Raw genomic sequence first — 14,410 nt, 5'->3', positions numbered from 1 at the left:
GGAATACAGTATTTCAGATAGCCTGGCCCTAAGATAGATAATAACCAGACCTTTGGATTGTGCTCAGAAACAGTCTAAACCCCCCCATAACAATATAATACTGAAATCACACTAAAATATTGACATAGTTACTAGTTAGACAGATGCCTAGCAAAAATTAATAAGCAGCCCATCAAATACTACCAAATGCCTGGAAGAAGACTCTTAAATTGAGGCTGAAAAGATGATACGGTCTGTGCCAGGTGGCCCTTATTAAATTAATTTCTAGTATTCATGGAGGAGGGGACTAGGGCTGGAAGTCAAGGGAACTCAGTACCTCTCAGTTGGGCGCCATTGCCATTATAAGAGCAGAAGGGAGGCATTTATGGTGAGTTTCAGCATCTCTTTTTCTAGAAAAATAGCAATGGCTATACCTTCCCATGTGCTATAACTATTATATCTACTTTACTGCTTATGTAAATAATGAAACTGTGTGACACATAACTGCTTTTTAGATTGATTTCAGCTGTATTGAAATTGTGTGTGGCGGTGGATTGATGTGAAAGTATTTAGCTGGTTAGAGTTACAACATTCTCAATTAAATTAAATTAATTAAATTAAGCATTTTATAAGCTCCTGCAGAAACTTTGTTTTTATTTCTACCATTTGCATGGAAAGCTGGGGAGACTTTACATTTATTGAAAATAAGATTTAAAAGGTGGATATTTCAGTTTCCTTTGAAAGGTATTTATTTCTCTGTCTCAAGCTGGGCAGCAAACTGTGGCTGTTATGTGTCACAGTTTTCCCTATAGTTATTCTCTTGGGTGGTGACGGCGGCATTGTGTGTGTGTGTGTGTGTGTGTGCGCGAGTGCGTGTGTGTGTGTGTTTTAAGCAGTTCAGTAGGAATCTATTCTGCTAATTTCTTCTGATTTCTGTCCATTGGAACTAAGAATGTATTCTTTGATCATGGTCCTTGAGTAAAGGATGATACAGAGAGTTATTTTAAGATGGCAAAATTAATATAATAATCCAGTAGTCCTTTCTAAATGTTTTTATTTCTTTACAGCATCTAAATAAAACCTACAATACAGATGTTCCTCTGGTTCTAATGAACTCATTCAATACTGATGAAGACACAAAAAAAATCTTGCAAAAGTACAGCCACAGCCGTGTGAAAATATACACTTTCAATCAAAGCAGGTATTGACAGCACTTGGTTTTAGGTCATAAAAGCTACATGATTAGATGCAGGAAAGGCATATTCTGTATATCCATTATATCTTAACCCCTCCCAATTTACTTCCATTTGGGCAATTTGAAACAACTGCTTGAGGTCATTCTCTTCCCTTACCTCTTCCCCTGTATTCTTGCAATGTTGTGGGAACTGGCATCACTTTTCACTATGTAGCTTGACCATCCCTCTACAGTGTTAGAGGCATTTTTAAGCAGCCCTTGCCCCCCCCCCCATATGTTGATTTTAAATTGTCCTTTGAGATTAAAGGGCATCAAATTCAGAAATACACACTTTTTCTGTGAGCAGAAAGTCATAGCCACATGTAGTATAACTAAGTTGTAGCTGATGTTTGGAGTTAATTTAATTTAAAAACCCACTCTTCAGCAAGAAAAAAGAAAGAAAGAAAAAGCTTTCAGAACAGCTTATAGGTCACTACAAACATATCTCAGCCATTAGGCTTGCAATCTAAAAGTGCAAAAATAAAAGAAAAAAGAATTGGAAGAGAAGAGGAAATAAGCTAACTCAGATACAACTTCTTGGTTAAAAGTTCTTCTAATGACCAGCTGGGGTGAAAGAATTAGATGAGAGGAGGAGCAAAAGGAGTATTTGGGGCTTTTGTTTTTTAGGGGTTTTTGTTGGTGGGGGGTATTAATTTTGTATATTAATTTTATATGTTCATGTGGAAATTGTTTTAATTTGGTTGTGTGTTTTTTATTTATTGTTTATTCCTACTTTTGTTATGTTTGTAATTATTTTTTCCTGCATATTGTAAGCTGCGTTGAGCATGGTTTAAAGGCAGCATACAAATGAAATTATGTATGTATGTCTACAGCTGTGCTGACAGAATTGGGGTTTAGACCCCGTTTTGGCACAGAAACCGCTTTGGTCGCCCTGTATGATGACCTCTGGCGGGAGAGAGACAGAGGAAATGTGTCCCTGTTAATTCTCCTCAACCTCTCAGTGGCTTTTGATACCATCGACTATGGTACCCTTCTGGAGCAACTGTCTGAGTAAGAGGTGGGTGGTTTCTGGTGGTTCCAGTTCTACTTGGATTGTTGTTCCCAGAGGGTGTCACTTGGGGAGTGCTTTTCAGCCATGTGGAGTTCTGCAGGGCTCAATCCTATCCCCTGTGCTGTTCAACATCTACATGAAATCGCTGGGTGGGGTTATCCAGAAGTTGGGAGTATGTTGTCAGCAATATGCTGATGACACTCAGCTCTACTTCTCCTTTACATCTGCATGTGAGGCAATGGAAGTGCTGGACTGGTGTCTTGCCTTGATAATGGACTGGATGAGAGCCAACAAACTGAAGCTCAATCCAGATAAGACTGAGACCCTGTTAGTGGGTAGTTCCCTAGACAATCCTCTGAAGGAGCAGGTTCATAGCTTGGGGGTACTCCTGGATTCTTTGCTGTCACTTGGGGCTCAAGTGTTCTCAGTGGCGTAGAGTGCCTTCAGTCAGCTTCTGCTGGTGGCCCAGCTACGGCCCTGTCTGGACAGGGATAGCCTAACTACGGTTGTCTATGCTCTGGTAACCTCAGGGTAGGTTATTGTGATGCGTTATAAATAGGGCTACCTCTGAAGACAGTTTGCCGAATGTTTCAGAAGCTGAACGCAAAAAACCCACAAGTGAATGCTTCTGTTTTTGAATGTGCCTTGGAAGTCGAACAACATCCAAGGCGCATTTCTCAATTTTCCACATTGAACTTGCTGACAGCCCTTTGATCCTCGGTTTTTGAATGTTTCGGAAGTCGAATGGACTTCTAGAACGGATTACGTTTGAAAACTGAGGTTCCACTGTGTGTGTGTGTGCGCGCGTGTGTGTGCGCGCGCGCGCACGCAATTACACTACATTCCTTCTTTCTGTAGCCTGATATAGTGGCTGCTGCAAAGTGGCTGAGCTGGCAGTGGCCCCTCTATCCTCTGCTACCCCAAGTTCCCTTGTAGGTCATAAATATTTTGTAAAACTGTCCATTATCTCCCTTCCATACTTCAACTGCTCTCCAGCCCATGTTGGTGTCTTAAAGGGTATTTTCTTTTACAGGTATCCACGGATTAATAAAGAGTCTTTACTACCAGTAGCAAAAGATGTGTCCTATTCAGGAGAGAATACAGAGGCATGGTATCCCCCAGGCCATGGGGACATCTATGCAAGTTTCTATAATTCTGGATTGCTAGATAATTTTATTGGTGAGGGAAAGGAGTATATTTTTGTGTCCAACATAGATAACCTTGGTGCCACTGTTGATCTCTACATCCTTAACCACCTCATGAATTCACCAAATGGAAAACGGTGTGAATTTGTCATGGAGGTCACCAATAAAACGAGGGCAGATGTTAAGGTAAATACAAATACTTATTTCAGAACTTTGTCTCTGTCATTGTAAGTCACATACCAAGGACTGAAATGATTGGAAAATGTAATAATTGATACAACAAACTGGACCCATAGAAGTGTTACTTCCCCACTAGCCGATGAAATCCTGAATCTGATCCCAAGATTTGTAGTGTGCTGCAGAATGAAAGCAAGTAGTATTCTAACGGGGGATAGACTCTAACTTTTTTCTATTTATCACCTACGTATTTTAATTTCTTTTTAGAATTTGTCTCCTTTGGCTGTGTAAAGACACTAACAATTTCAAAACAATTAAAATGCAAGCAAAAACAAGATCCATTATTTATACTTTAAGTTATAGGTTACCTTAAACTATAACTTCACTGAACCATCTTTCTGTCAACAAAGTCACAATAGAAAAACCACTATTAAATGGCTGTTTTAATAAACAAGTAGAAAACTCTTGGTATGTCCAACTGTGTAATAGGTGGCATGGAAGGTGTTAAGTTGTGGGTTGACATAGCAGACGACACAGCGATTTCTCCAAGTAGCTCTTTATTTCGTAAGCTGGAATAGAACTGACTGCAAACAGCTCAGCCGGCCTGCTTTTATAGGCAGCCGGCTGTCAACATTGTAACAACAACAGCCCAGAGTTCCCGCCTAAAATAACTGACGCGGACCTGAGGGAAAACTATCGACAGACCTGAGTGAAAACTATATACAGTATCCCCCTGCTGGCCCAGGGTGAAACTTCACTACATAACACCCCTCCCCACCGAGATAAGGCGTTAGTTACAATCGTAATGGTTTCCTTATATACAGCACTACGCGTAATGGTTCAATTAGGCACAAAAGCATATCGGTTACATTTCCCATACTTAGACCAACAGTGATACCTGTCCAACAACATAGTCCTTTAAATAAGTTGGGCGCTTGGGAACTCTGCCAGACCGCCGGGGACTGGTAGCCAAGTCCGGAGGGCCACACAGTTCTTGCTGAGGCTGTGGTGCGACCCTAGATGGCGTTGGAACCAACTCCCCTGGATCCGCTGCTGTGGGTGGAGCCTCCGCAAGTGGAGTGGTCTGAGTCTGTGGTAAGTCTGGCAGACCCTCTGAAGCGGCTTGGTTCGGCTCCACGCTGGCAGTTTGCGAGGGAGGTGTAGGTGGGGCCTCGCCATCTGTACGTGTCTCTTCTGGAGCCGCAAGCGCAGTTGGGGGCACCTCGGTAGTGTCCAAGTCCCCAACCCTGCGCCTAAGCTGGTCTATGTGCCGTCGCCACAAGCGTCCGTCTTCAAGTGCCACCTGGTACGAGCGAGGTCCAGTGACTCCCACTACTGTGGCTGGCACCCAAGGAATGTCCCCCACATAGTTCCGGGCAAAGACCTGGTTTCCTGGGACAAATGACCGTGGCGCGTTGGCACAGCCTGGTGGTTCAGCCACGGCAAAGTCCGGGTGTAGCCGGTCGAGCGGTGACCTGAGGCGGCGGCCCATAAGCAGTTCAGCAGGACTCCTCCCTGTGGCCGCATGAGGGGTGATGTGTTGCACGAACAAGTATTCGGCGACCCGCTCATGCCAGTCTCCCCGGTCCAGGCGCGCCAGTGCCTCTTTTGCTGAGCGCACCATTCTTTCCGCTTGCCCGTTGCTGGATGGATGAAAGGGTGCCGTTAGGGCATGGCGGATGCCCCGTCCCAAAAGATACCGCTCAAACGTGCCTGACGTGAACTGTGGTCCGTTGTCAGAGACAAGGACATCAGGACACCCATGCGTTGCAAACAGGCCTCGCAGCACCCGGATGACAGCTTCGGTAGTGGTGGAGGGCATCAGGGCGACCTCCAGCCATTTGGAATAGGCGTCCACCACTACCATAAAGGTCCGGCCGTGAAAGGGGCCAGCCAGATCAATGTGCACCCTCGACCAGGGTGTCTTTGGCGTCTCCCAGGTGTGTCCCTTAGCTGCCGGTGGTGCAGGCCTCGACTCTTGGCACGCTTGACAGGCGGACACCCAGGCAGTGATGGCATTGTCCATATTAGGCCACCAGACGTAACACCGAGCCAACGCCTTCATTTTGACAATTCCCGGGTGGCCAACGTGCAGAGCCTCCAGGACGCGCTGACGGAGTCCCTGGGGAATCACGACGCGGTCTCCCCACAGCAGACAGCCGCGATGAGCTGAGAGTTCATGTTGTCTGGTTGCAAAGGGCTGGAACTCCGATGCAAAAGGCCCTTGTGGCCACCCCCTCCACACCCAGTTGAGCACCCGGCTGATGGTGCGATCCTGGGCAGACGCGGAGGCCACAGTGGCAGCTGATACAGGCGCTGCCGGAAGATCCTCAATCAGAAGGAGCGATGAAGCTGGAGCCGGGTCTTCCACAAATGCTGGAAGAGGGCAACGGCTGAGGGCGTCGGCATGGCCCATCGATTTCCCCGGGCGATGGATGAGCCGGTAGTGGTAGGCAGCCAGGAAAACAGTCCATCGCAGCATGCGTGGCGAGAGGACCGGTGGAGTTGGACGATCACTGGCGAGGAGGCCCAGGAGTGGCTTGTGGTCAGTGATGAGGTCAAAAGTCCTGCCATAGAGGTATTCATGGAACCTCTTCACTCCAGCCACAAGTGCCAATGCCTCCTTGTCGAGCTGGCTGTAATTCCGTTCCGTCAGAGATAGTGTCCTGGAAAAGTAGGCGAGCGGTGCTTCTCTTCCATCTGGAAAACGGTGACTAAGGACAGCACCGATGCCAAAAGGTGAGGCGTCGCAGGCAAGGACCAGCGGCCTGGATTCACTGTACTGTACCAGCACACTGTCTGATGAAAGGAGAGCCTTAACCGCGTTGAAGGCCGCCGTCTCCCGATGACCCCAGGCCCAAGGCGTCTTTGTACTAAGGAGTCGGTGAAGAGGCTCAGCCACTGTGGCTTTGTGGGGCAGGAACATGTTATAAAAGTTCAGCAGCCCCAGGAATGCCTGCAACTCCGTCTTGTTCTTTGGGGTGGGGGCCTGCTGGATAGCGCGGATCTTGGATGTGGTCGGGTGAAGGCCGGAGGCATCGATAAGATAGCCCAGGAACTCTACCTGTGGAACGGCGATCTGGCACTTCTCCTTCTTTACCTTGAGCCCGGCCTCTTGGAACCTGGTCAGCACGGCACGGAGGCGCTCGAACAGCTGCTGGTGTGAGTCTGCAGACACCAAGACGTCATCAAAATATGGTACCACGCCCGGAAGCCCTTGCAGGAGACGCTCCATAAGGCTTTGGAAAATGCCAGGAGCCACACTCACCCCGAACTGCAACCGGCGGCAACGGAATGCCCCCCGGTGGGTGACGATCGTCTGGGCTTCAGCAGTGGCATCATCGACTGGCAGTTGTTGATAGGCTTGGGCAAGGTCCAGCTTAGCGAAGACCTTACCCTCACCCAGGGAATGCAGCAGGTGTTGGACAACAGGAACCGGATAAGCGTGCTGCTGAAGTGCCTTGTTGATCGTGCACTTGTAGTCAGCGCAGATTCTCACCGACCCATCTGGCTTGACAGGCGTGACGATGGGGGTTTCCCACTTGGCGTGGTCAACCGGCTCCAAAACTCCTTGGGCGATCAGTTTGTCCAGTTGTTCGTCCACCTTAGCCTTGAGAGCAAAGGGAACCCGGCGTGGCTTTAGCTTGATGGGGGCGACTTGTGGATCAAGGCTAAAGGAGATGGGCGTACCTGTATATTGCCCCAAGGTGCCGTCAAAAACCTCGGCAAAGTCTTTGACCAGACCCTCAGTCTCTGCGTTAGAGATGCAGTTGATGCCGGTGACTTCCAGGCCGAGGGCATCAAACCAGTCTAGCCCTAGGAGGCTTGGCCGCTGACCTTCGACCACCACCAACCGGAGCAGGCCCGAAAAATCCTTGAAGGCAATCCGGAACCGGCCAACGCCTACCACGGGAATGTCGTTTCCCTGGTAGTCTCTCAGGTGTACGCGGTGAGAGTCGAGTTGCCTTTTGGACACTCTGGGTACCAGTCTTTTGATGGTGCTCCACGACACGATGGACAGGGCAGACCCGGTGTCGATCTCCATGTCACATGGAGCTCCTTCAATGAGCACCGTGACGTTCAGCTTGCGTCGCGTAGGCGAGTTGGTTTGGCCAATCGTGGTTCCAGACGGGCAGCGGCAGTTGGTGAGAGCGAAACAACTTTCCTTGGCAGACTGGAGTGAAGGCTTGGACTTGCGAGTCGATGAAGGGGGGGTGTCAGACGGAGCCGATCGGCAGACCTTAGCGATGTGGCCCCTTCTGGAACACTTCCTACAGATGGCGTCTCTGAATCGACACTTGGCACGGGAATGGTTGCCTCCGCAGCCGGCACATTCCGGTTGGCCCTTGGACTTCTGTTGGAACTTCCTGTGCTCCCGCTTTGTCTGGTGCACGTCATCGCCTTCACTGGAGGATGCCTCATCACTGCTGGCCTCTTCATGATGCACCGGAACTGGCTCCCTAGCAAGACGTGGGCTGCTGCACTTGCGGATCTCCTGGGCGGAGCGTTCAGCAGCTTCTGAGGCCACAGCTTCCTCAATGGCTTTCTGCAGCGTGAGGTCTGGCTTGGCAAGGAGACGCCGTTGCAGATGGATGTCCCGGACCCCGCAGACGATTCGATCCATCAGGGCATCGTCTAAGTCTCGGAACTCACAGTGCATTGCAGCCTGTCGCAGGGCGGTGGTGTAGTTGTTGATTGACTCCCCCTCTGCCTGGTTCCGGTGGTAGAACGCATGGCGGGCAGCAATCTTGGACGGCTTTGGTGCGTAGTGGTTGCGGAGCTTCTCTTGGATCGTGTCCCATGGTGTTGCCTGGACTGCTTCGGGCGCAACCAATGCTCGGGCCGTCTCAAACACCTCAGGCCCACAGAGGCTGAGGAATAGGCCCCGCTTACGATCCTTTGATACTGCTGTCAGCTCGTTGGCTTGGAGGTAGCAGTCGAACCGAGCGAGGTAGGAATCCCATGATTCAGAGGCTGGCACAAACGGCGGTAGAGGCACAAGTGAAGCCATGATTCCGATGCCGGCGTGAAGGGCGATGGATGGAACACAGTGCTCTAGCCAGAACAGTCAGCTCTGAATTGGTTCTGTCCAGTGATTTCGCTCAGTGATTTCGCTCTGTGATTCAGCTCAGTTCAGAGGCTGGCCGCATCTGGCTGTGCTCTGATGTCCATCGATCCCATCCTCGTCGCCAGTGTTAAGTTGTGGGTTGACATAGCAGACGACACAGCGATTTCTCCAAGTAGCTCTTTATTTCGTAAGCTGGAATAGAACTGACTGCAAACAGCTCAGCCGGCCTGCTTTTATAGGCAGCCGGCTGTCAACATTGTAACAACAACAGCCCAGAGTTCCCGCCTAAAATAACTGACGCGGACCTGAGGGAAAACTATCGACAGACCTGAGTGAAAACTATATACAGTATCCCCCTGCTGGCCCAGGGTGAAACTTCACTACATAACAGAAGGAACTGGTGAAAACATTCTAGCTGAAGGCTGCCAAGATCACTTGTCTAATTTAAGCTAGAAACCAAAGGCAAACAGGTCACAGTTAGTTTTAGCAAGGTAAATTTGCTTTTTTAATGTTTGCTTGTGCCCACATAAAATTCCATTTCACTTATATTTGCTCTGTTTTTCCAGGGTGGTACGCTCACACAATATGAAAACAAACTGAGACTAGTGGAAATAGCTCAGGTGCCAAAACCACATGTAGATGAATTCAAGTCTGTTTCAAAATTCAAAATATTCAACACAAACAACCTATGGATTTCACTCTCTGCAATTAAACGGCTACAGGAACAGAATGCTATTGATATGGAAATTATTGTCAATCCAAAGGTAAGAATCTGAAAAGGTCAGAAACTGAAGGGACAAAATTGAAAAGAGAGGGTAAAAATGCCAATCTTGAAAACTTTGTGTCAAGTTTAGGAAATATTGGAAGCCTGATCCAAAATATATCCTTTTGGATTAAGTAATGGGAGAAGTATTTCAGAAAGTATTTATACTTCTCTTTATCACTTCTTCAGAAGTTTTGGATATAAAAAGCTTTGGATATTACAGGAATATATCCAAATTAAATTGGAAAATATAATGTAATTATTATGTATCGATTTTGGTTTTAAGGCTCAAGAACTGGCAATTAATGTAAATAAATAAATGGACTAACATATATTTTTATTGTGATTTATTTGTATTGTATTGTATTATAAGATGTGTAAACTTTGTTGTATATTTAGTTGTTCCTTCAGCTTGTAAACCACTGTGTGCCTAGCAGTATAGAAAGGTAGTACACAAATTAAAAGGGATTATGATTTTTATCACCAGCCAAGTCCTTAAAGGTCCTCCCTTTCACGTCAGGCTACTTAGGGGACCAAATAAACCTTAACAAGAGGTATTAGGATGAAGTGCTAGGAATCTCTTCCTCCCCTTATTTATACTTTTTGGATGGAGCGACTATTAGTTATATATCTTTAGGAGCCAGGTGAAAGCTTCTCCCAGGACTTTGGCTAATTAAACAGCCTGGCCTTTTAAACTGGGGGGGGGGGTATTGTTTTTGTTTGTTGCTGTGTTATGTGTTTTTGTGTTTTATATTGTAAACCACTCTGTGATATTTAAAGAAATAACAGAAATTTTAATCATCATCATCATTGTTACCAATTTAGTTAACGTTCTTGAACAGTTACTTAACTGATGAAGCTTTTTCTTCCAGACATTAGATGGTGGCTTAAATGTTATTCAGCTGGAGACTGCTGTTGGTGCTGCCATTAAAAGTTTTGAGAATTCTCTGGGAATAAATGTACCCCGTAGCAGATTTCTGCCTGTCAAGACCACGTCTGATCTTCTACTTGTGATGTCCAATCTATATAGCCTTAATGCTGGATCTTTAACAATGAGTGAGAAAAGGGAATTCCCTACTGTGCCCCTGGTCAAACTGGGAAGCTCTTTCACCAAGGTAAGCACAGCTCTTAAATGAGAGGAACAAGAAAAATGTTAATTGCAGATGATGGGTAAACAATTTTATCAAGCTGCTTCACATGGCTGACTAGAAGCCAATCTAGTTGCGTTCCTGAATGCTGCCCTAAGAGTAAATTGAATGAACTGGAAATTTGGAGTGAGGTGCCTTCACTATGCTAATGACAATCAATTCTACTCTATTTCACTGGAGTCAGGTTAACCAGTAGACTTACTGAATTAGTGTTTGGGATCAGTAGCGGATTGGATGAGACACAGAAACCTGGAGTTCAATCTAAATAAGACAGATTCCATTGGTAGGTTGGTCAGCAAGATGGTTTCTGGATAGGGCTTCAATCCCCAAAAGGAGTAATTCTAGAGTCTGGGAGTCCTGATAGATCCATCATCATCACTAGAGGTCCAAGCGGCGTCTGTGGCATGCAGTGCCTTTCACCAGCTAAGAATGAAGCACAGCTGAGATTCCTCCCAGAGAGAGCCCGGGACAATTATCCATCCTCTGATCGCTTCTAGAATGGGTTGCTAGTATTTATTTTATAGAGAACTGCCTTTTGAATATTTCCCAGCAATTCCAATTTATTGCAAAACACAGCTGCTAAGTTACTAATTGTGACCAGCTGTATAGAGTATATCTTATCAGTATTTAAATAGGCACAGTTTTGCATGTCTGTTTTCAGGTACAATTGAAAGTGTTAGGTATTACTTCTAAAGCACTAAATGGCTTGGTGGATGGCTACCCGAACAGCTAGTATCTACCATTGCTTGCTTGAACCCTTCTATCTCCCCTGGTGAGCCCACTGCTACCAATAGGTCCTTTAATCTCAGATGGTGACTTGCATTTGTGTGTGGCATATCCTCTTCACATACATGCTTATCTGATGCCTAACTGGATGGTTTTTTAGTGCCAGGAGAAGACTTATTATTTGCCTAGGGCTAGGCACACTAGCTTGTAGAATAGCTCCTTTTAATTGTTTATAGCTTGGCAGTAAAACATCGACCATCTTTGCATGTAGTGGTGGACCAAGCTGTATGGTTTTATTTTATTTTAAAATTATTTTCATTTTTCAATTTAACAATAATAATAATCAATTACATTTACATACCTACCTGTTTTGACTTCCTTCTTCCCCTTCCTTGGTTTCTTGTAAAAACATTTTCAAAACTGCATCTCCTCCTCCTTAATTCCTTTTGTTTCTCTCTATATTTCTTCCAAAGTCACCTTTTAATTGCTTGATTTTAAATTAATCCTGCTGATGTGCTTGTTTACAATATTTTTTAAGATGATCCACATATCTCCCCCATTCTTTCTTCTTGATTTCTTACTCTTCCCGTAAATTTTGCCATTCTTTATTTAACTTCGCTTGCCATTCTTCCTTTGTTGGGACAGTGTCCTCTTTCCATCTCTCTGCAAAGAGCATCCTAGCGGCTGTGGTTGCATACATGAGCCATTTTGCTTGGTCTTTCAGTATATCCTGCCCTAGTATCCCTTAAAGAAAGGCTTCTGGTTTTTTAATAGAAGTTACCTTCAACATTTTTTTCAATTCATTATAAATAATTTCCCAGAAGTCTTATGCTATCTTACAAGACCACCATCTATGATAGAATGTGCCCTTTTCCTATTTACATTTCCAGCATGTGTCTAATTTTGACTTATACATTCTTGCTGATTTACTGGGTGTTAAGTACTATCTGTACATCATTTTCATATAATTTTCTTTCAATGTATAACATGCTGTAAATTTCAAATCCATATTTCATAACCTTTCCCATGCTTCCATTTCTGTATTATAACTAAAATCCCTTGCCCAGTGTATCATCACTGGTTTCACCTGTTCGTCTTTTGTTTCCCACCCCAAAAGAAGCTTATATATCTTAGATAATAGGAAACAAAGAAAATGTGTTAAGTCTCTTTCTAATTGAGAGGTTTGATTTAAAAAGCCATTCTTTTTATCTAAGTTGTGTGGTTTGTTTTAGCCAGATCTGCCTTCTCTAGATGGCGTGCTGTAGAGTAGCTCTGTGTTATCTGATGTCTTTACCACTGTTGCTGGCAGAGTAGCTCAAATTGGGAATACCAGGCTCAGTTTACTTCAGCAGAACTAGATGTACTTAAATGAAAGTGGCACAGTTCAATTGGTTTGTGGATTTGTTTGAAAATCTTGAAACTGAAAAATCTCGACCCTTACTAGAAAATCCCTCGGGCAACAGGTGATATTCTTGACTTCCTTCACATCAGCATTTGACCAGAAAACCTACTATGGTAGGTATTCAAGGGCAAATTGAAGCAGGTTGATGTGCCTTGTTTTCACATTATTTTTAAACTGCTTTTGTCGTCAGAACTCTTATATATATTCTCCTATGACAATGGCATATTTGATAGTGGATGCTTACACAATCTCATTTGTTCAGTTCAGTTTTCCATTGTTAACCCAGATCCAAGTCAGGTGTGTTGATCCATGAAATTGGCATGAGCAAGCTCCCATTTGCTCTATCCTGGGTGTGAACATTGCAACCCCAGCTTTTTCAAGTAATCATCTCTTAAAGCTATGAGTAGCCTACCTTTATTTCCAGAGGGATAACAATGATGCCTACCAGATGAATTTAGAAAATGACTGCTGCCCCCATGACTGCAATTCCCTGTCCATTAATCACTTCCATTTTGCATGAAACTATAGGAAAATAATAATTGTCTTTAGTTAAAGGGGTGAGGAAAAAAAGAAAGTTATAAAATTCCATGATAAACAACTAAATAAGCATAGTTCTAGGTAGGCCATGTAGTTGTTTATATTTCAAATAATTCCCAGACAAATCTTTCATGACGACACATATATGGGGACCTGGGGCATCATTCTTTAATGTCTGCTTTTTGAAAAGGTTCAAGATTACCTGAAGAGGTTTGAAAGTATACCAGATATGCTAGAACTGGATCATCTGACTGTTTCAGGCGATGTCACATTTGGCAAAAATGTTGCATTAAAGGTAGGTCATACAATTTTCTGTATACAAATTGCCTTTGTGTTTTGATAACATGTAGAAATTGTTGATCTGTCAACCTCCATTAAGATTAAATATACAAATATTCATCTTTTCCTTGGATGTAGAACATGTAATATGTGAAAGAAAGTATATATTTGCCTTCGAGAAATTTATTGAAAACCATTTGTTTCCCAGTGTGTGTACCCAAAATAAGAATCACACTACATCTGAAAATATAGTGATAAATCTCTGTAAGAGAAATGACATGTGGCATCTCTAATGGCCAAACTCAACCAGGGACCACTCATTTAATTAGAAATAGTGTGGATGGCTTTTTAAAAGTTGTAAAAGTGGCCTGATCTGGATTGGGACTCTGGCATGGGGGGCTTTGACCATATGCCCCAGCTGTGGTCTCATTTCAGATTGTGTCTCTCATGCCTGCTATTGGCACTGGAAGAAAAGCTCCCATTGGTGGTAACAGAAGCTTTTCTTCCTATGTACAGTGGTACCTCAGGTTAAGTACTTCATTTGTTCTGGAGGTCCGTACTTTACCTGAAACTGTTCTTAACCTGAAGCACCACTTTAGCTAATGGGGTCTCCTGCTGCCGCCGTGCCGCCGGAGCCCGATTTCTGTTCTTATCCTGAAGCCAAGTTCTTAACCTGAAGCACTATTTCTAGGTTAGCGAAGTGTGTAACCTGAAGCGTATGTAACTCGAGGTACCACTGTAGATGGCGTGCCCTGTGCTTTCTATCTGGACTGGAACCACAGCTAGGGGCAAAAGTGTCCCATGCCAGGAACCGAATATTGAGTTTTTAAAAAGTTTTTGATTGCTAATTGCAAGGTGTCACATATACTGCCTTGAAACATGGACATTTCATTAGGTTGCCATTGCTTAATAGTCTTGATACCTTCTCAGTTTGACCTCA

General features: G+C 44.8%; 1 protein-coding gene across 2 annotated transcripts in view; it reads left to right on the top strand.

Annotated features, from left to right (window-relative positions):
* Positions 1–14,410, top strand: part of UGP2 (UDP-glucose pyrophosphorylase 2) — a 35,266-nt gene that overhangs the window by 19,145 nt on the left and 1,711 nt on the right. For both annotated transcript variants that reach the window (XM_081855596.1, XM_081855595.1), the window contains exons 5-9: positions 1,047–1,180; positions 3,259–3,556; positions 9,182–9,379; positions 10,251–10,493; positions 13,382–13,486. In XM_081855596.1, the coding sequence (XP_081711722.1) occupies positions 1,047–1,180; positions 3,259–3,556; positions 9,182–9,379; positions 10,251–10,493; positions 13,382–13,486 (978 nt within the window). The remainder of the gene's footprint in view (positions 1–1,046; positions 1,181–3,258; positions 3,557–9,181; positions 9,380–10,250; positions 10,494–13,381; positions 13,487–14,410) is intronic.

Source organism: Podarcis erhardii, assembly GCF_964252035.2.
Source record: "Podarcis erhardii genome assembly, chromosome: 3".
Classification (NCBI taxonomy): domain Eukaryota; kingdom Metazoa; phylum Chordata; class Lepidosauria; order Squamata; family Lacertidae; genus Podarcis; species Podarcis erhardii.
Note: the sequence above shows the minus strand (reverse complement) of the source record. Positions and strands in the feature narration are given on the sequence as shown.